The 22,087-nt window shown below is 37.4% G+C and overlaps 1 protein-coding gene across 1 annotated transcript; it reads right to left on the bottom strand.

The window, feature by feature from the left end:
- Positions 1–4,010: 4,010 nt before the first annotated feature.
- LOC311175574 (olfactory receptor 4F3/4F16/4F29-like) lies at positions 4,011–4,985 on the bottom strand (the record flags this gene model as incomplete). Its single annotated transcript, XM_084240501.1, has 1 exon — positions 4,011–4,985. Exon 1 carries the CDS (start codon positions 4,947–4,949, stop codon positions 4,011–4,013), a length of 939 nt encoding a protein of 312 aa, XP_084096627.1. The 5' UTR covers positions 4,950–4,985.
- Positions 4,986–22,087: the final 17,102 nt, after the last annotated feature.

Raw genomic sequence — 22,087 nt, 5'->3', positions numbered from 1 at the left:
GATAAATATTTTTGATTTATTTTTCTATAGAAAATTTTAAATAATAATGATGCAAAGTATAAATACTACTGATTCTTCAGAGTTATTATTTAAGATCCTGAATTAAAAAATGCAAAAATGCTACCTACCTTTTTTACTAAATCCTTTCCCTATCTGTAAGTTAGTGGAAAATTCCTGTGAACTCAAGAAATAAGATCTAGAGCCTACACATCTAACAACTTTGCTCCTATAACCTCCCTATGTATTTTTGTATTATTTTATTTTGAAGCAGAGATACATGTAGAATATTTACAATGTTTAATGTTACACCAGAATAATTATATAACTGACAGTGCTTTTTTAATTACCTAATCAAATAGAAAAATAAATCTTTAGCTGATGTCTATTTTACCAATATAATATGGCTGTCCCTGCTTTTCTTCAGTCCCATTTGCTTACTGGATTGTTTCCAACCATTTACATTGAGTCAATGTTTATCTGTGGAGCTGAGTTGGGTCTCCTAGATATAGTGGACCACTGGATTGTGGTTTGTGATCCAACTTGCCACAGTGTGCCTTATGAATTGTAAGTTGAGTCCATTTACAATTAGGTTGATCATTGATATATGAGTATTTGCAACTGTCATTTTGTCTTTAGCTTTCTGGTTCTATTACTCTGACAACTGCTATGGATATTCTTCTCTTCAATTTATATAGAAGAATTTTTCCCAACATTTCTTGTAGGGGTAGTTTTGACTTTGCAAATGCTCTCAGTTTCTCTTTTCCAAGAAGCCTCTGTATCTCTTTTATATCTGAGTGTCTAGCAAGTATATTCTTTGCTGACAGTTTTTATCTTTCATCATTTGAATATACCATTCTATTATCTCTTTGCTTATAGATTTCTTCTGCTAAGTTTGATGTAAGCTTGATGGGACTACCTTTATAGGTTACCTGCTTCTTTTCTTTGACTTGTTATTTTTCAATTTCTTATATCTAATTTTCATCTTATGGCAATTTTTAATTCTATCTGATAAGAAGATACAAATATTTCACACTTTTCTCTTTTGTGATATAGTCCCTTGAGGTATCATGGTGCCATCTGTTTTAGTTTTCTATGTGCTTATTTAGAGTAACATTTTTTTTTTAAGTATCTGTTGTAATAACATAGAAAGATATACCACTACTTTTCTAGCAGGTAGATCTGTGTTTTAAGTTTTTTGACTTTTGCTAGTTTCTGTTGTAAATACGAAATCTGTTAGGGGGTAGGGCATGAAGGGTTACAACTGATGGTGTGAATATGTTAGTGGCTAGGGAGGGCTGGTTTTTGTTTGTGGCACCACTGATAACCCTTTTCTGGGGTTGCAGACCTGAGACTCTGTAATCCATGTACACTCAGTGCAGTACTTCATAAAGTCAGTAACAGTACCTGGGGGAGCAAGAAAAGCAGTACAATTCAGAGAAAAACCTCTGATCTCCTTACAGGAGACTGGCTGTCTTCCACTGTGCTCTAGGGCCCGATTCTTAACCTCTCCGTATTTTTATTTCCTCACATATAGGAAGGGCTGAGAAGAGAACCAACCCTCAGAATAGAAGTCACCTTCTGGTCAGAGAAGACTCTTCTCTATCAATATTATAACCATAAAATATCTTCACTGTGAGTTCTGGGTTGTAATTTATTTGCTTAATCTGATTCCTGTTCCAAAGGAAATGATTTAGGCATCTGTAAAGGATTTCTTTAGAAACACACACACATACATACATCTATATAAACTAGTTTTCAGAAAACAAATTTATTCTGTAATGATTACACTACCTTTATGACTTTATTCAGATTCAGACCAGATTATGATACAAAATTGGAAAAAAAAAAAGGATTTCATCAACATAATAAAACCAAAATAAAACTCATGGTTGCTTCTGTGTGATATTCATTAACATACAACACATTTGGGAAAAATAATATCCTACGAATGTTTTATTATTTTCACCAAGTAATAGAGTTCTATATTTGAGTACATTCACAAATATATTTTTATGCAATACATTCTTATTTCTCTAATTAAAAAAAATGAAAAACTAAGAAGCACAGCATGAAACAATAAATGTTGCACCTCACATGTAAAATCTCAAACAGTCATATTTGAGGGGATATGGGAAAAACGGGAGATGTGAATCAAAGCATACAAGTTTTCAGATGGAAGATGAATGTGTTCTGGAGACCTAACATAAAATATGGTGACTATAGTTAATAATAATACTTTGGTATTTTAATTGTGTCCATTTGTACACATCAAGTATTCTCACTACATGCTAAAAAAATATGATAACTATATGAGATGATGCATGTGCTCATTTGTCTAATTATAGTAATTATTCCATAATTACTGTACAAACATGTTGTACAGCTTAAAGATACACAATTTCTATTTTGTCAGTCTTACTTCAACAAAGTTTGTGAAATGGAAAAAGAAACACTAAATTTTACTCAGTATAATAGCTACCATATATTTATTTTTATTTTAGATACTCATGACAAGCACACACACACACACACATACACGTGTGCACACACAATCTTATTTCATGTATATCCCAAACCTGTAAGTCCTCACCATCATAATCACCACAAAAATCACTGATATCACTGGATTTCCTGGATAGTTCTCATTTGTAACATGAACACTACATGTAAATAATTTATACCACTGTAATCTCTATTATAATTTTTTTTCTCACTTTACTAGTTCCCATAATCTCAATGGCATCCCACTAGGCTGAATAATATAAATCCAGGGGAATCACTTAGTTTAGTCAGTTTGTGTTTCTTTTTTTTTAAGATTTATTTATTTATGCATACAAGAGATTTATTTGTTTATGCATACACCTCTGGCACAAGCCAGAGTTGTGGGGGGGTGGTGAGAGGATTCACCAGAGACAGAGTGGAGGACAGAACAGGCAGATTGACTGAAATACACTGCTGAGGGGAGCAGTGGGCAAGACAGGAGAGGTCTACTGCACCATGTGGGTTGCTCCCTGATCTGCCATGGATGGAAATCATGCTGTAGAGGCTGCAGATTGCTTCATAGTGCAGTGCTTAACCCCTTGTACCACCAGGGAGGCCCCAGAGTTTGTATTTCTGATACTCACCAATTCATGGGAGAAGGAGCTTAACCTCCTGGGCTTCTCCTCTATGCTATGTGACGCAAAAATGACAGGTATCTTCTGTGACCATTGATCCTCAAATACATTCCCTCCTAAACTTACTACTGGCTAGTCTCTACTTCACTGATGGGAGTGAAAGCCTGCTGTTTCATATCACCCAACATGATTTATGAGTTTTCTTTAAAGGCTGCACTGCAAACATCTCCGTTAGCCTGACAAAGGTATCTATAAAAATCTTGTAACTAGCATCACACTTGATGAGAAACACTAAATGCTCTTTTCAAAAGAGCAGAAACACATCAAAGATGTTCATTCCTCTATTCAGTATCAAACAGAATGACCTAGAAGTTTATACGGTAACAGTTATGAATAAAATTGTCCCTAACCAAAATAGAGGTAAAATGTCTTTATTTGTTGATAACATGTTAGTCAAAATAAAATGCTTAAATCCATTTAAAAACTAGTAAAAGTAATAAGTTTTCAGTCTATAATGTCAATAAACAAAAATCTAATTTCTATTTAACAACAAAAAATGTAAATTGAAACAAAAAATACTATTTAATAGAGCATCCAAATTGAAATACCTAGCAATGAAAGTCAGAAAAGAAAAGAAAAACAAACAAGTGATCAACAAGACCTGTTCACCAATAACTACAAAACATTGCTGAAATTAATTTAATGGGACTTACATAGATAGGGAGATAAATTATTTTCATGGGACACTCCTCATAAGGTATAAATACATTCATCAATTAAGAATTATGGTACACCTAAATCAATATTTGATGCCTCGTGATCCCTAAATTTAAAGTATGAAAGAAAGGAAGACAAGGATACACCATTGTTAGTGAAAAAGTTTTAACATATCATTTATGAAATCTTCCTGTAAGTCACAAGCTGTTTGCACACTCTTTTCATTGCTGCCTTCATTTCCTTATTCCTGAATGTATAGATAACTGGATTCAGAAAAGGAGTGAGAACTGCATCAAAAATAGCAAGAAACTTGTCCATTTGTGAACTGGGGTGTGGCCATGTATATACAAATATGGTTGGACCAAAGAACAAAATGACCACAGAGATGTGAGCTGACAGGGTGGAAAGAGCCTTGGATGAACCACCTGAGGAAGTTTTACAAACAGTAAACAGGATGAAAATGTAGGAGATGATGAGTATGAGGAAAGAACCAACACAGACAAACCCACTGTTGGTAGTTACCATAAACTGCAATTTGTAGGTATCTGTACAGGCCAGCCTGAGGAGGCGGGGAAGGTCACAGTAAAAGCTGTCCAATACATTCGGACCACAGAAGGGTAAATTAATAATAAATGCCAGTTGGAAGAGTGAGTGACTGACACCAAGGGCCCAGGCGGCAGCCAGAAATAAAATGCACACTCGTGGGCTCATGATGGTCAGGTAGTGGAGAGGCTTACATATGGCCACATATCTGTCAAAGGCCATGGCAATGAGCAGCACCATCTCCACACCACCAATGAAATGGATGAAGAAGATCTGAGTAATGCAGCCTCCAAAGGAGATGACTTTACGCTTCCTGAAAAGATCATAAAGCATTTTGGGTGAGGCAGTAGAGCAGGCTCCCAAGTCAATGAAAGACAGACTGGCAAGTAGGAAGTACATTGGGGAATGTAAATGAGGATCAATGCTCACAGAAAACACAATGAGGATGTTCCCAGTTATGCTTGCCACATAAAACACAGTAGTGAACACCAGGAGAAAAAGCTGCAGCTCCCATGAATGGGTGAGTCCCAGAAACACAAACTCAGACACAACTGAGCGATTCCCTCCATCCATCGATCCAGCCAATTCAGGTGCAACTGAAATTATGAGAACTAGGAGTGAGAAAGAAATTGTGATCTTTGGAGATGACAATGGAATTAATTATTTACATTGTTCACATTACAAATATGAATGACTGGGTAATCAAATTCTTGACACTTACTCAATAATGAAGATGGTGATAGTGATGATGATGATGACATAGTACAACTCAAGAGATTATATCATGAAGCTATATAGCAGCAAACATCTCACAAGCTAAAATTATCAGGAGAGTTAATAAGTACAAAATCTTCACATGTACCTGTAGCAAGAAACAGAAGACACAGAAAGTATACTTCAAAGGGAGAAGAAAGAGTAGACAGAATAAATTTAATTGTCCAATGGGAAAGTATACAGCTATACATATTTTATCTGACCTTACATTCCCATATCAACATATTTCACCTCTTCTTTTACAGTTATTCTCATATTCTTGTCTCTATACAGCGTAGGGTTGGTGGGAACTACATGATTAATTGATGGATCACCTCTTAGGAGTGAGAGTTTTCTGAAACATTGTGATGGGTCTTCAAAAGCATGACAAGAAGAAACAAAGTAGAGAACAGGATGTAGATTGGGATTAAAATACCTGAAACTGGGGAATATGAAATATCAAAACTAGGCAAAAGTAGTTAAAGGAGGAGTACATGTTCCTTATCTGAGAATTTCATTTTCAGAGTAGGCTCACAGCTCTACCTTCCCCTATTTTATTGTGGCGAAAAAGAAAAAAATAAAAAGATAGCATAAAATTTACCATTTAACCCTTCTTAACTATACAGGTCAGTATTATTAAATATATTATTGTGAAACAAATCTATAGAATGTGTCCCGTTGCAAATCTGTTTAATTGCTATACCAATTAAACTAGTCTCCCTTTCCTGTCACCCCACTCACTACCTTTCTACATCCTCTCTATGAATTTGACTACTTTACACACCTTGTATAAATGGAATCATGCAGTTTTTTTTTTTTTCTTTTTGTGACTGGCTTATTCATTTAGCATATTATTCTCAGTGTTCAGCTACTGCATCATCCCATTTTTTAAAAGTTCTGTAAAAATCAAACCAAACTCTCCACTGGCCACATTACTCAATAAAGGTATATCTGAAGCCTACACCTAGCCTTGCAATACTTTTATCCAGATCAAAAATGTGCGCAAATATTTCAAATTCCACCTACTTTCTGCTAAAACATATGCCTACATTGCTAAAAAGACTGTGAAATACATCTGTAAACTGCTTTATTGGTCCATAAAATTAAGATGCTCATGGCCATCACATAAAACATTGAGATATTCAAGTTTTCCCTCATCATTACCTCAATCTCAGCCACTCATAATCTTTTACTTCCCAATGGAATCTCAATCCTTTTAAATTATACAGTGCTTTCCTTTTTATAACCTGTTCCTATATCTGACATTATACTCACTCTTGGAGTCTGAAATCCAAGCGGACAACTTTCTTCTCAAGAATATATGTAATATGGAATATTACTGAGCAATCAAAAAGATAAACACATGCCATTTGCAGCAACATGGATAGAGCTCGAAGGGATTATGCCCAGTGAAACAGCCAGGAAGAAAAAGAAAGATGCTGGCTGGTTTCACTTATAGGAGGAATGTAGAGAATCCAAATAAGGGATTGGGGGAAAAAGGAATTATAATACTAATAATAAAATAAACTATTATAAAGTAAAATTAGTATAAAGTAAAAATCAAAATCAACAGGCAACTATAAACCAGAGACATTCTGCATTTTAACCCATTCTGCAGGAAGGGAGAAGGGAGCAGGTCAAAACAGGGGTGGGAAGACCAAAAGGGACTGTTGTAATGTGGGAACAGTGAATGGGCAGTGGGAACTTCACAGGGACTATAATCAAGATGAAATGCATACATTGTACAAAAATGCAAAAACATGTAAAAATATATAACATAAAATAATAGAAATAAATATTTTAATTTTTAAAAAAGAAAACATGTGCATGTAAGCTTTTAACCCATTTGTAAATGAAAAGAAACTTCAGTAACATTATAGGAGAGCACTAGAGCTTTCACCTTGATGTAATTACATGCATCTAAATCTAATACTAAAAGATTGGTGCCTTTTAAGTTTTGAGCATGTTTTCAGGGATAGAGGGAATGGAGGAGGTGGAGAGGATTTGATTGCTCTGTCTCAATCTACCTACCATAATCAATGGCTAGTGGAGGGTGAGGCCTGAAAACAGATCCTGAAGTTTAACTCTCTCTAATGGTACTGGAATACACAAGACCAGGTTTTCTGATATTCTCCATTTACTGACAAAGATCCAGATATTTGAAGAAGAAATTTCTCAGAGAAATACATTCCAAGTTTATGATTTTATCTATCCTAACACATCTCTCCAACCCAAAACTTCCAGAACCTCTCATTGTTTGCTGACTCCCGTTCTGACTCACCACCACTAACATGAGTTTCTCCATCCCCAACTAAATCAAATTATTTTGCTGTCAACTCCTGAGCTTAAAATTCAGAGACTCAAAATACATTCTTTTTATAGACTCAAAATTTTCTGTCACAGAAATCTGTGAGCCTGGGCTAGGGAGTAGGGTATCACATATACTGCTCGTTGTGGGAACAGCAGATGAATGAAGAAGACCAGTGGTATAAAAACTCATGAGTAAATAAGCAAGGCACCAGTGAGAAGGCCAGATATACTCAGCAGATGTGAAACAATGTGACTCTATGTGAGAAAGCACAAGCACCCAGGAGAATCACTGCTACTTTGAACTAAGAGACAAGAGATCTGGGCTGACAATTATTTAGATTAAAAAAAAAAAAAAAACCACGAAGGACCTCCCTGGATGGCTCAGCAGTTGAGCCCAGGGCAGCGAAGCTGCCCGCAACCTCTGAAGCACCAGTTCTCGATGCCCGGCAGCCGGCGAGGGTCCCACATGGCACGACAGACCTCTCCTGCCACACCTGCTGCTCCCCTCAGCAGTGTATTTCGTCAGTCTGCCTGTTCTGTTCCCCGCTCTGACTCTGGTGAATTCTCTCACCCTCCCGGGCTTCTGACTGTACCCAGTGCTTGTAAAAATAAATAAATAAATCTTTAAAAAAAAAAACACAAAAACAAAAAACTAATTCTTGATCCAGAACTTAGAATAAGAGAAGAGTAAAAATAATCAAAATTAAAAATGTGTTCTCTAAGTCAAAACTGATACAAAACACAACCATTACACAAACTATAATTTGCACTAAATTATTTGGCTTCACAATAATTAAATACCCAAAAAGTGACAATTGTTAGAAGTAAACTGTTTATATAGAAATGAGATTTTCATTGCTGCATATTCTCTGTGTTCTTTTATTTTGTTCCAAAGGAATGTTTGTTAGCATTATGTCACTTCTGCCTTCTGTGTTTAACTCTCCTCAAAACTCAATTATTTCATAAGCTTTTCTTGATAATTCATTCCACAATGGTCACAATTTTTTCTCTAACATCTGTAAGTCATGAACTCAATAAACACATTGGAAAAATATAAATCACACACATAAAAGCCACAAAACAAAGCAGTATACAAATGCACTGGAGCAATTTGTTGATGTGAGAAAAATACAACAGAAATTCAGTGGAAGTATCTGTAGATACTATTATCTACAGATGAAAGTTTTTAGGAAGAGGATGCATTGTGATCTCTACCTTTAAATGGGAGGTGATAAAAAATCTTGACCATAATCAAGAGAGTCATTTGCTATTTGCCATAACGCTTTAGAGATTTCATTCAATTATTACCCAGAGTTGTCAATTAGGCATAAAAGCAAGTAAATATTTCCAGAATGAGAGCCTGGTTGATCACAGATCCACACTCCAGGAACCATGAATCTGTTGGTCCCCTCTCTCCATTATCTTTCAAAGAAATTGCACAGGTAGAAAGTATTTCTCATCTCAAAATTAATAGTAACCATAACCGATAGTTTCCATCCAGTGGCATCCCCCTCTATACAACATATATCTTCTTTGGGGAGAGGAGGAAATTTTCTCTCAATACTCACCTTAATTCACCCAATACACAACATAATTTCAAAAAGCTAGGCAATAATCTGAGGAATACATGTCAATAGGGAAGAGCAAAAGTACAAAGAAAACATTAAAAGAGACAAACATGAGGGAAATGGTAAATTACATGAGATATGCACAATGCTAATAAAATGGAGACATAAAGAAAAGAACACAGGCAAAGACAGATGGGAAGCGCACAGATACTTTAAGTGTGGTAGATATTAAATAGGAAGATCCAGTTAAGACATCTAATCAAACAACTGAAAAAGCTAACTCTTTCAGTACCTGCCCAGCGAGAATCACAGAATTTTGTGAATACCATTTGGATAAAAAATGAAAGCTTTCTTTTCATAAAACAATGCAAACATGAATCATCCAAATTATCACTGCTAGCTCTGTTTCTAAAGTCTATCAGTTCTGTATTTCAGAATCCAATACTCACTTGCTATAGGTGCATGGGAAAGTTATTTAATTACTGTGAGCCTCAGTTTCCCTAATTGTAAAGGAGATAATACCATGGCCCTTGCAGGCTGTGGGGAGTCTAGGTGATGTGGTAGATGTAACACATACCTAATACAGCTACCACTCACATTGTGGGAGCATATAAAATTGTACCTGATAGACGGTAAGGGCAGTTAACTCTACGTCCCAGTGCACAGTCCCATGTTTAAAAAAACTCTTTACTTCTGAACCCATTACTTTGAGGGAATTAAGTGAAGCTGATAAAGTTAGCTTTTCATTACCAGTTAGTGATCAGCAGCATGACAGCCTTCATTAGAAATATTTCCATAGACCTATTTCTCCTAAATGGAGACATAGTTCAGAGCCTGTTTTATGGTAAGTTTGTGTTCTGACAAATAATAAGGTAGATCATGCCATTTACCGAACCTTCCTTTCCCTACAGCCAAAGTCAACAATAAATTCTCACAACTATTTTGAAGCTTTTCAACCACCACACAGGCCATTACAGCTGCATGGGGGGGTCAGTGTTCATAGAAATTCTAAAGCCTGTGTCTATCTAAAAATTTGTATACCTTTGATTAGAAAGGAAGGTGTAACAACAAATACTTATCTCTCAGAAAACAAGGATATGTTTTCAATATCCACTTAGCATTCTTTAGTCACAACTGTGGCTACTGCACAAGGAAAATGACAAAGACAGTTTATACATGCCAAGAAATCAGTTATGGTTACATGGCAACTCAGACCAATGTATCCTAATTCAGTTTTTCCTATTCTTTCATGCATTCTTATTAATTTTACTAACTAAAATTTTATACTGACTATCCTGTGTTAGTGGCATAAAAATAAACAATGCCTAGCTGACATTTTCAGTCAATAGCCAAAGGCATAGGAATACGAATACCACAGACTTAGCAGTGCCTGGGAAAAGTGGAAGAAACAGGGCCTCCCCGGTGGCGCATTGGTTGAGCGCTGGGTTGCGAAGCTGCCCGCAGCCTCTGCAGTGCCAAGCGCCGGTTCGATCCCCGGCTGCTCCCCGGCCACCAAAGGAGGGTCCCACATGGCATGCAGACCTCTCCTGCCGCCAGCTGTTCTGCTCAGCAGTGTGCTTCGGTCTTTCTGCCTGCTCTGCTCTGCTCCCTGCTCTGGTGAATTCTCTCACCCTCCCACGCTTCTGACTGTACCCAGTGCTTGTATGTATAAATAAATAAATAAATAAATAAATAAATAAATAAATAAATAAATAAATCTTTTTAAAAAAAAAGAATAAAAATAAGTGGAAGAAACAAACTGCATCTCTCATGATTAGCGGAGACAAGGTGGAAAATGTCTGACTAAGCAGAATTTTTATTCAGAGAAAATAACAATATATTAAGGCTGCATTTCAGGAATCACTTCAAGAAGCTAGCACACTATGAGAAATGGCGTGAAGTTCAAGGATCTCTGGGATGTTGAAGAATACACATTGCTGGAGAATAGAAATTGTTTAAGAGAAGTGTGGAAAATAAGGTGAGAAAGTTGATACTAGCTTTATTTAACCTCAGGTTCTAATTTATGATGACTGATCATTTTTAATAAAAAAGCAGAGCAAAGACTTAGGATAAATGCATGAATGCTCCATGATGAGGACTCATTTGACAGTGTGATGAAAAGCTGCAAGGAAGGAACAAAAAAGAGAACACTCCCAGTTAATAGGCTGGGGTAGCAGAGTGGATCTGACCTGAGACAATCACCAAGCAGTCTCCTCCTAAGAACAAAGAAAATCTTGCTCTCTGATATTCTTAAAATTTTAAACCCTCAATCATCCGTTCTTCCAAGGGAACTAAGATATCACCATCATCAAAGATTCAGATATGGACCCAAAAGTATCAAGCAGATGCTACTGAGGATCATCACCAACACACAAAAATATCTGTATCAAACAGTGTCTCAATAAACATGGAAGCTAATTGCAGCCCCAGAGGGAAGTGACCAGGTGATGCTGCTGATCTGGGATTGCCAGACTGAGAATACTTGGCCTGGGGAATTATCAAGTGTGCTTCTGGTTTTCCCAGGGTAGCCAACCAGAGAAGCTGTGGATGAGAAGAAATAAGAGTTTTGAAATTTTCTTAGGATGAAAAAACTTATCACCATATTCCATACCTGTTTTAAAATCTTTATTTTTTTAAATATTTATATTATTTATGTATACAAGAACTGGGGTACAGGCCAGAGGTGCAGGAGGTAAGAAGGTGTACCAGAGACAGAGCAGGGAACAGAACAGGCAGACTAACAGAAATACACGGCTGAGGGGAGCAGTAGGCCTGACAGGAGAGGTCTGCTGCGCCATGTGGGTTAGCTCCCTGGTTGGCTGGGGATCGAACTCATGCTGCAGAGGCTATGGCTAGCCTCAGAGTGCTTTGCCTAATCCCCTGCACCACCAGGGAGGCCCTTAAAATCTTTATTTTAAAATTGCATAATATTGGGCCTCCGAGGTAGCACAGTGGGTTGAGTGCTGCACTGTGAAGCTGTCTGCAGCCTCTGCAGAGTAGGTTCAATTCCCGGCCAGCCAGGGAAAAACCAACATGTCGCAGCAGTCCTCTCCTGTCTCACCCGCTGCTCCCCTCAGCAGTGTCTTCGGTCCATCTGCCTGATCTGCTCCCCACTCTGTCTCTGCTGAATTCTCTCACCCTCCCGTGCCTCTGAACTCTCCCCCAGTTTTTGTACAAATAAATAAATCTTAAAAAATATATAAATAAATAAAATTGCATAATATGCAACTACAGAACCACAACTTGAATAAACTTAGGCAAGTGGATGAATGTATTGGGCATCTATTACTTCAGCTTGTAACCAGATAGTAGAGGAAAGAATGAAGCTGAACGCTCAAACAGGAAATCAGAATTGAATGCAACTAAGTTCCTGTTTAAATCCTGTGTTTTTTCTCACATATTTTCTCATTATCCTAGATTTGATTTCTGAAAAAGGGACATATGACTGTGAACAGTTTCTATATGTCAGCTTCAAATGAGAGCTCAAGTGCAACATCCTAAGGAAACTCAGATTGGTCCACTTTGGTCAGAGACTTCTACCTGCATCATTCACCTCTGGTTAGGACTTGGTTCAGAAGCCCCACCTTTGGCCAAACAAGAGACCAGAGAGGTGGTACCTAAAGTCATCTTCTATAACACCAAATGAATACTGCAAGAGAAAGATATATTTGCAAGGAGAAAGAGTCGCTGTTTGGGGCAGAAAATAGAGTAGAAGACCTAGCAGCAGTTATCTCTTCAGAGAAAAGACAATGAGCTTTTCGAAAAAAGTTACATTTAATGATAGAGAAAATCTTCACTCATTGTGCAACTTGGGAATTTATCCTCTCACAAATGTAGACTTGACAGAAAGGCAAAACAATAAATGATAGGGAAGAATAGGCAGTTTTCTAAATCATCACACATAAACAATGAACAATCAGGCAATCCCTGCTAGATGAATTGAACTTTATTCAATCAATGTAGGAGAAAAGGCAGTGAAATTTTGAATTTAAAAATACTATCGGGCCTCCCCGGTGGCACAGCGGTTGAGCGCTGGGTTGCGAAGCTACCCGCGGCCTCTGTGGTGCCGGTTCGATCCCTGGCTGCTCCCCGGCCACCAGAGGAGGGTCCCACATGGCGCGCAGACCTCTCCTGCCGCCCGCTGTTCCCCTCAGCAGTGTACTTCGGTCCTTCTGCCTGCTCTGCTCCCCGCTCTGGCTCTGGTGAATTCTCTCACCCTCCTGCACATGTGACTGTACCCAGTGCATGTATAAACAAACAAACAAACAAACAAATAAATAAATAAATGCCTCTAAAAAAAAAAATAAAAAAAAATAAAAATACTATCACTTTCAGACAAAATGTAGGGATACTGTGATAAAGCTCTTCCTAGTAAATATATATATATATACTTATACTCCAAATATCCAACAAATGACATACAAAATGAATGAATGCATATGTGAACAATATAAGGACACACAAAAGAAAAGACAAATTCTCCAGTAACATAAGTAAGAAGTAAACAAGGAAAAGATATGAGACAACAAGAATAATGATAGTGCTGCACCCCCCCTTGCAGTGACCCTCAGGGCTAATGGCTGTTGCCATGGTCCCTGAGGTCCGGCGTGGGCAAGGAACCATGCGCGCAGGGGGAGAACAGCAAACTCCCTAAGATGCAGAGAAGCTGAATGCCTGCCAAGAGATAAGGACCACCAGAAGCTGCCACAAAGATGATTAAAAGAAATGCTGACCACCTGGAAACTTATCTCGCTTTCTCAAGGCCCACAAACTTTATTCTGTTACAACTGTCTCTCTAAAATCTTTCCTTTTTCTGGTCATTGATTGCTAATTAAAAAACATACGTAATTTAATAATTAGGCTAATGCAAATGAAACATTACTAAACACTGTGTTATAATAGAATTATTAGTTTAATAATCTTTCTATTATGTGCTTGACTTTAGTACCTTTGATATTAACTGCATTATAATATAAATTCACCCATGACAATTAATTATGAGTAAACATAAGTAAGTAGTAGTAGTAGTAGTTAGTACAACAAGAATATAAGAAAGAGTTAATAGCCTGTCTACTTAGGAATGCAGCTAGGTCCAGATGTATTTTGGACATAAATCACTGCCCTGTCAATGATAAGCTAAACCTATGAGCAAGCTGATTTCTTTGATGTTTACCGATCCTATGCCTTTAGAAAAAACATATATATACTGACCACTGACTAAAATAAAGTGCACTCAGATTTACACTTTCTTGAAGTGTGTCTGTTTGTCATTTCTTTAACCGAATCCCTGACCACCCTGCGCAGTCTCTCAACCCTGAGACGGCCTCATCGTCTACTGCTGTGCTGGTCCGCGGCATGATAGAATGACTAGATGTATGAAGTATTAGGATGCAAAAGGTTCAGAGCCACTTGCTCCACACCTCCACGTGAGAATGAGACTTGGTTGCTCTTTCTTGCAATGGGTATGAATTGAAAATTCTGAATATTTTTATACAAATCTCTTATTCCTTTTGAATGGAAAAAACTAGAATTTCATTTTCAGCAATTTAAATCATGAAAATAGTACAGAAAGAGTCACATCAACGATGGAAAAGGAAGACTATGGCTAGATACAAATGGAAGAAAGAATGTATCTTTAAGAACATAGGGATTTATACAACTTAGAAATTCTGTAGTACATGTGAAATATATCAACATTTATACGTTGTTGAATAATTTTAAGTGAAAAATCTTGTATATTCAATAGTATAAAAGAAAATTAAACTTTCCTATTATTAAAAAAAGAACACAGGACTTATTAAAACTGAAAAATGGTACAAGAACCCAAGGTAAATTGTGATAACCAGCCAGCACTGTCCATACAAAAGGTTTATCTGGTTTAGAATTTTATTCTTCCTGGTTGTGACATGAAGCATAGCCTGTTGAATATTCATTGGATATATAGGCAGTAAATATCAAAATCTGATATAACTAAATATTTTATGATTAAATATTGAGTAATCCTGCTAACCTATGCTCCGATTCAGTACCCTGCTTAATGCTGTTATCATCAAGTAATTTCCCCGATATTTCTCTAAAGTGAGTTAGGCCTAAACGCAAGACCATGTATTGACTGTTATTCAGTGCCAAATTAATAAACTTTGACATATATATTTTAATCAGAAATCAATTTAAGTAGAATCAGGTAGCATTCCCATAAATAACACACTCTGAGAACAAATAAACTCAATTTTCAAATTCCAGGTCATGATTAATTATCAGACTAATGTCTCCTGAGATACAAGCAATAGATCATCCCCAAAAGATACTATTCACCACATCACATGCTTCCTCTTATCATAGGCAGTCACAATTACCCAGTTGCCATTATTAAAAGAGTCATGTTATTTTAATCCAGAATAACTAATATAGTAAAATATTCAGAACTCCTGATATTAAAATAATAGAAATTTGGGCATCCCTGGTATGATGTGGGATGAGGCCAGGTATAAACAAAGATGCAAGGACTGAAGAACAAAATTGCCACCATGACCTGAGTTGACAAAGTAGAGAAGGCTTTGGACAAGCCCCCTCAGATTTTTTTGAAGAGTAATCAGGATAAAAATGTAGTAGACAATCAATATGAAGAATGATCACAGAGACATAAACAAACTGTTGGTTGTGACCATGAATTCTAGTTGGTAGGTGTCTGTGCCGGCAAGTTTCTTTTTCTTTTTTTTTAAAGATTTATTTATTTATTTATACAAGCACCGGGTACAGTCAGAAGCATGGGAGGGTGAGAGAATTCACCAGAGACAGAGCGGGGAACAGAACAGGCAGAGTGATGAAATACACTGCTGAGGGGAGCAGCAGACGTGGCAGGAGAGGTCTGCAGAGCCATGTGGGGCCCTCGCTGGCAGCTGGGGATCAAATCAGTGCTGCAGAGCCTGTGGGCAGCTTCACAGCCCAGTGCTCAACCACTGCGCCACCAGGGGAGGCCATGTGCAGGCAAGTTTGATGAACTGAGGAAGGTCACAATGTCTAAGACATTGGGTCCACAAAAGGGTTACTTTATCACAAAAGATAAATGAGCCATAGAATGGATAAGGCCAATCACCCAGGCACCACTACAAAGAAGATGCACATCCGTGGGCTCATGATGGTCAGGTAGTGGAGGGGCTTACATATGGCCACATATTGATCCAAGGCCATGGTGATAAGCAGCACCATCTCCATACTACCAATAAGGTGGATAAAGAATAATTGAGTAATTCAGCCACTAAAGGAGATGCTTTGCTTTTGAAAAGGTCATAAATCATCTTGGGAGAAGCAACAGAGCAGGCTCCCAGGTCAATGAAGGAGAGGTTGACCAACAGAAAGTACATGGGGGAGTGTAAGTGAGGTTCAGAAGTAACAGCCATCATGTGGGAGTAGGGTCAGAAGTAACAGTCATCATGTGGGGGTTTCCTATCATGCTTGCCACATAAAGCATGGAGGAGAACACAAAGAGGAGAAGTTGGATCTCCCAGGATTGGTGAGTCCCAGCAACACACTCTGACACCCTAGAGTGATTAGTTCCATCCATTGATTTATCAGCTGTATTCTTTCCAGAAAAAAAGAAAATGAAAAATAACTGAAAAAAAATGTTAACAATGTTCCGTATTACAATGGTTACTTACTCAAGGATTTTCACTGTGTATACTGTACTCCACTCAATTCCTATCTTTCTATTACTACTAGAAAGTAATTAGTTTATTATCACCTAAAGCAACTGAATCATATCCCCATGGAATATCCCCATCACCATGACCTCTATGACTATTCATCTATAACAAGAGAATGAAGCAACTATGAAAGCATTGTAGAGTTTGAGTCATACACAATGTTATAAACAAATGTTACCACAATAAAAAAAAAATTCAGAAAGGAAAACATAGTAGGTATGCAGACAAGGATTGGGATGGAAGTATAATAGTGCAAATTAAGGAAAACAAGAGGTAATATGTGCCATTCTCACTGGTGTGAGATGGTATCCCATTGTAGTTTTGATTTGCATTTCCCTGATTGCAAGTGATGTTGAACATTTTTTCATATGCCTGTTGGCGAGGATGTGGAGAAAAAGGAACTCTCCTGCACTGCTGGTGGGAGTGCAAACTGGTCCAACCACTATGGAAAGCTGTGTGGAGATTCCTCAACCTACTAAAGATAGAGCTTCCATGTGATCCAGCAATCCCACTCCTAGGTATTTACCCAAAGGACACAGAAACATTAATTCCAAAGGGCACCTGCACCCCTATGTTTATAGCAGCACTATTTACAATAGCTAAGCTTTGGAAACAGCCCAAATGCCCAAAAATAGATGACTGGATCTAGAAGATGTGGCACATATACACAATGGAATATTACTCAACATTCAAAAAAGATAAACACATGCAGTTTGCAGCAACATGGATAGAGCTGGAGGGGATCATGCACAGCGAAATAAGCCAGAAAGAAAAGGAAAAATGCCGGATGGTCTCACTCATGGCAGGAATCTAGAAAACCTAAATAAGGGACCAGGAAAAAGAATAACTATAAGAAAGAAAAAATCAAAACCAACAAACAACTATGAACCAGAGACACACTATGGTGGGGCGGGGAGGAGAGATTGGTGTCAAAATAAGCAGGTTGCAATTGTATGGGAAATATAAAAATAAAAATAAATAAAAATAAAAAAATCTTAAAAAAAAAGGAAAACAAGAGTTAGAGATCACATTCTACAGATCTCACAGATTCTATTTGAAATTGTTCATAGAACAACTCTCTAGTCATTCAGCTTGTCTCATATTTTAACTTTACCTTATCTCAGGCACACGTGTCTCTTGCAGTAATTTTGCTCCATAACTATAACCACTTTGCAATTACAAAGACCAGAGTACAGGTGAGAATAAGAGCATCTGGTAAAGAGTTTAGTAGTTCAACGAAATGACTGGACCAAGGCCGGGATATAATAGGCATTTATGTCACAGGGTATTTACATGGATCCACCAAAGAATAAGTAGGAGTAACTAATAGGATGTTTAGCAACCAGAACCTGGTCAATATAGTCAAAGAAGGGAACAGGGAATTGTTACAGGAAGTCAAGGTAATTAAGGAATCTAATTCAATTCATCTGTCTAGGTTATCTAATCTCTGAGGTAGGTGAACCTTGGTTATAACTACTGTAGTCCTAAGTTTCTAGAGTTTGCTGGTGATGAAAAAAAAAAAAATACACTAAAATCATAGTTGTTACAGACCACTGACATGTTACTAATCCCTTCAATTCCCTTAACCACTCCTATTCCTTTTCTCTTTTCTGCTTCAAACATCCCAAGTATCTGGGTTCCAATGCCAAGCCTGAATGTTCCCTAATTCAAATCCTAGATAGCTATATCAATCTTTCTAGTCATCACCCTCTTTTGCAGGGAATACACTGCTACTACACAGAAGATCTATTTTGATTGGTCCAAGCACTTCCCTGTCTCAAACCATCAAATCTCACAGTACTAAAATGTGCTGCTAAAAAGCAAAACTGGAAAAAGAAGAGGTTGGAGCATAAACATTAAGGGCTTGTAAAGTAGGAACATGAATGCACAAAAAGACTTATTTAGACTTGGAACTGAAAGGATAGAAAGAAGCAATTGTTCCAACATTAGCCAATATAGTAGGAAATGCCCATAATAACTATCTTCCAGGCTTCATGACATAATTGATAGTCATATCTTATGCTATTCGTGAAGTCAAGGAAGAAAATATAGACTTTTCCACCATACTTTGAAAGTACTCAGTGAAAGCACCTCATGATATTTTAGTATTCTGAAATACTCAGTGATGGAATTTAGATCTGGAAAACTATACATTGCATTTATCACTCCTATTACTAAGTACTTTCATGTTTGACTTCATTATAATGACCTTTTTTGTGGTTATGTCCGATAATAAGCTGATTTTCATTTTTAAATGAGGAATCTAAGGTCCTGAGAAGTTAATAACAGACACCAAAACAGAGTTAATTTCCTTAGACAAAATCAGGCCTTCTGATTCCAAATCCAGTGCTGTTTTCATGACATCATGCAAGTGTGACTATCTGCTAATGATTCAAAACAATTATTCCAAATAGGAACTTTAAGCATAATTCCAAAATATGGTACACCTTAAAATTACCCAATGTTATGTATCAATTATATCTCAATAAATTTGTGGGGGAAAATGAATTAATAATCCGTACCTCACACATAAACATCTAACACAAACATAAATTAACAAGTCCAATATTTCATAGTAAAAGACTGAAACACAAATTGTTGCTTCAACCTCAGGGAAAGGGGGAGAGTCAGTTGCTGAGAAGAATGGAAAAGAAGGAAAACTCACCGAGGTTCATTTGCCCATAAAAGATGCAGCAAAGTAAGGGGACAATTTATTCTTAAGCAGGTATAATAATCAACACACAAGAAAAATTCCACCTAAAAACAAAAATTGGAAGTCATCCAAATTTTGAAGTCACAGAAAGGAACACCTGCTTAAAGGATAACATATAAAAACATAAAAGAAAACTAATGGAGGGACGGTCCATGGGCAAAAAGGACAAATGCTGACTGTTCATCATCACTATAATTACATTACTATTACTACCATTTTTACATATAGTCTACCTCTAAAAGGTCCTGTTTCTGTGCACATAACAAGAAACAAGGAAAAAAAGATGTGAGGAACAGCTGTTCCGTTCATATACTACAGAGTGATCAAAAAAGAAATCTAAGGAAAAGGTATAGGTTATGGCTGAGATCCAACTGGTTTTGAAAAGAAAGCAGCTAAAATCAAACAGCAGAGAGGAAGTTGAGATTGCAGGGAGGGAAGAAATGGTGATGAAGTAGAGAAAGAAAAATCAGAAATGACAATTTCTAAACATAGGAAAAGAGATTATGGGGGAGTAAGGGTGGGAAAACAAGGCAATATAGTATCTGTAGAAATTTTGGAGGGTGCCAGAAATCAATACAGAGTTAAAAGGTAATGTCTCTAAAAACTGTTAAATTTTATTGAAGTGGGTAACATGAACTGGGATAAAAACTAGCTGGAGTATTTTTGTTACTCCAGTCAGAAATACCCAGGAACTAAACACTTGGATTTTTATACTTGCGCATTTCTCCTGTCCACAAGTGTTGCCCACATCCATACACATCCAAACCCTAGGACAATTAGTTATAGGAAATACTGGATTTTGAGAGAGGAGAGCAATTATTTTTATTAGAAATTGTAGCCAAGTGCTGCATTAAGAGTTCTGGAATTCTCAGAATGAGATCATCTGGTCAAGGGAATGGGAAGAGTCTCAAAAGAGTCTCAGGGAGATAGAAACTAGATGTGTATTTTCTTAAAAAAAAAAAATAAAGATTCATCATTTTATTGTTTACACACATTTTTTATATGACCGCTGGAATCACTAATGAAGGGAGAAAAATCCATTTTCTAATTTTAAATTTAAAAAGTCCAAAATTCCTGAAGAATATTTGTAGAACAGAATAGAAACACAGCTGAGTCACTGTGCCTGTACAAAGATACAAAAAAATAATTAAAGGAAGCAAATATGAGTGCATATAAAAGACTGAAAAAAGAAGGAAATAAGAACATGTGAACTACAAACAGAATACAAGAGACATAGGATGGAAATAGAAATGGAGATGAAGAGATGTATCCAAAAACCCTTTAGAGAAATAAGAGGACACCAACCAAAAAAACATTAGTGCCCCAAAACAGAGGGGTGGATCATGAAGATGTAGAGTATATACAAAGGAATACCATCCAGCTTTTTAAAAATATAGATAATTTCTTGACATTCATGGCAATATGAATGGAACTGGTGGGAATTATGCTAAGCATAATAAGTCAGAAGGATAAAGACATACATTGGATGACCCACTTATATGTGGAATATAGAAAACAAAAGAGTATCAAAAAATATCAAAAGTCACAGACATTAAAACTGAATTCAAAGAGAAACAAATGATCCGATATGTTTCAAAACAATGCCATAGCCAAACTGAAGAAAAATAAGAATTAATGAGCTAATTAATTTTGGATGGCTGCTCCTTTATTTTCTATAAACTTAAAGATTTATTTTTATTTATTTATTTATTTATTTATTTATTTATTTATACAAGCACTGGGTACAGTCAGAAGCGCGGGAGGATGAGAGAATTCACCAGAGCCAGAGTGGGGAGCAGAGCAGGCAGAAGGACCGAGGTACACTGCTGAGGGGAGCAGCGGGTGGCAGGAGAGGTCTGCGCACCATGTGGGACCCTTCTCTGGTGGCCGGGGAGCAGCCAGGGATCGAACCGGTGCTGCAGAGGCTGCAGGCAGCTTTGCAACCCAGTGCTCAACCACTGCGCCACCGGGGAGGCCCTATTTTCTATAAACTTATAAACATAGTACCTTGACTCCATACTATGTCTAAAAAAAAAAAACTCCACATTTTTTTGTTTTCCCAACAATAATTTATTATTCTTTCCAGTCAATTTATTTAATAATCCTAAAACAATGTTGTATGCACTGAAGATTAAGCAAATGACAATGGACTATTGTGGTGGACTATGGGTGTCTTTGGTGTAGGTGAAGTGTGGTAACAAACCTGGGCTGGGGGAGACCCTATAGTTGTAATACAAAAATGGTATAAACCAACGTTACCTCAATTTATTTATAGACACAAAGACAGACACACATGTTGGCGCCTTACCTCGTGGCATCAGGATACTTCCCCCTTCCGTGATTGGCTGTGCTCCTTTCGGCCCAGTGCACATGATGACCTCCGGCGCACCAAATAAGGGCATGTGCCCTTCCGGGATTAGCTGTGCTTCTTTTGGCCCAGTGCGCATGACAGCCTCCGGCGCACCAAATAAGGTTATGTGTTTAATCATTGGCTAGGCACTGTTGGCCTGCTTCTTCCGCTTCCGGTCCCCAGCTATAAAGCCCCGCCGAAACCGAAAGTAAAAGAGACCTGCGATAGCTGAACCAAAAGTGTATGTGTCTCCCTCCGTGGTGTACCCCTGTTTTTCAGGTCGCTGCTCTCCCCTCGAGAACCTCGTTGACCAG

The sequence above is a fragment of the Talpa europaea genome (genome assembly GCF_964194135.1).
Source record: "Talpa europaea genome assembly, chromosome: 8".
NCBI classification, from domain to species: Eukaryota; Metazoa; Chordata; class Mammalia; order Eulipotyphla; family Talpidae; genus Talpa; species Talpa europaea.
This window is presented reverse-complemented; position numbering and strand designations above follow the sequence as displayed.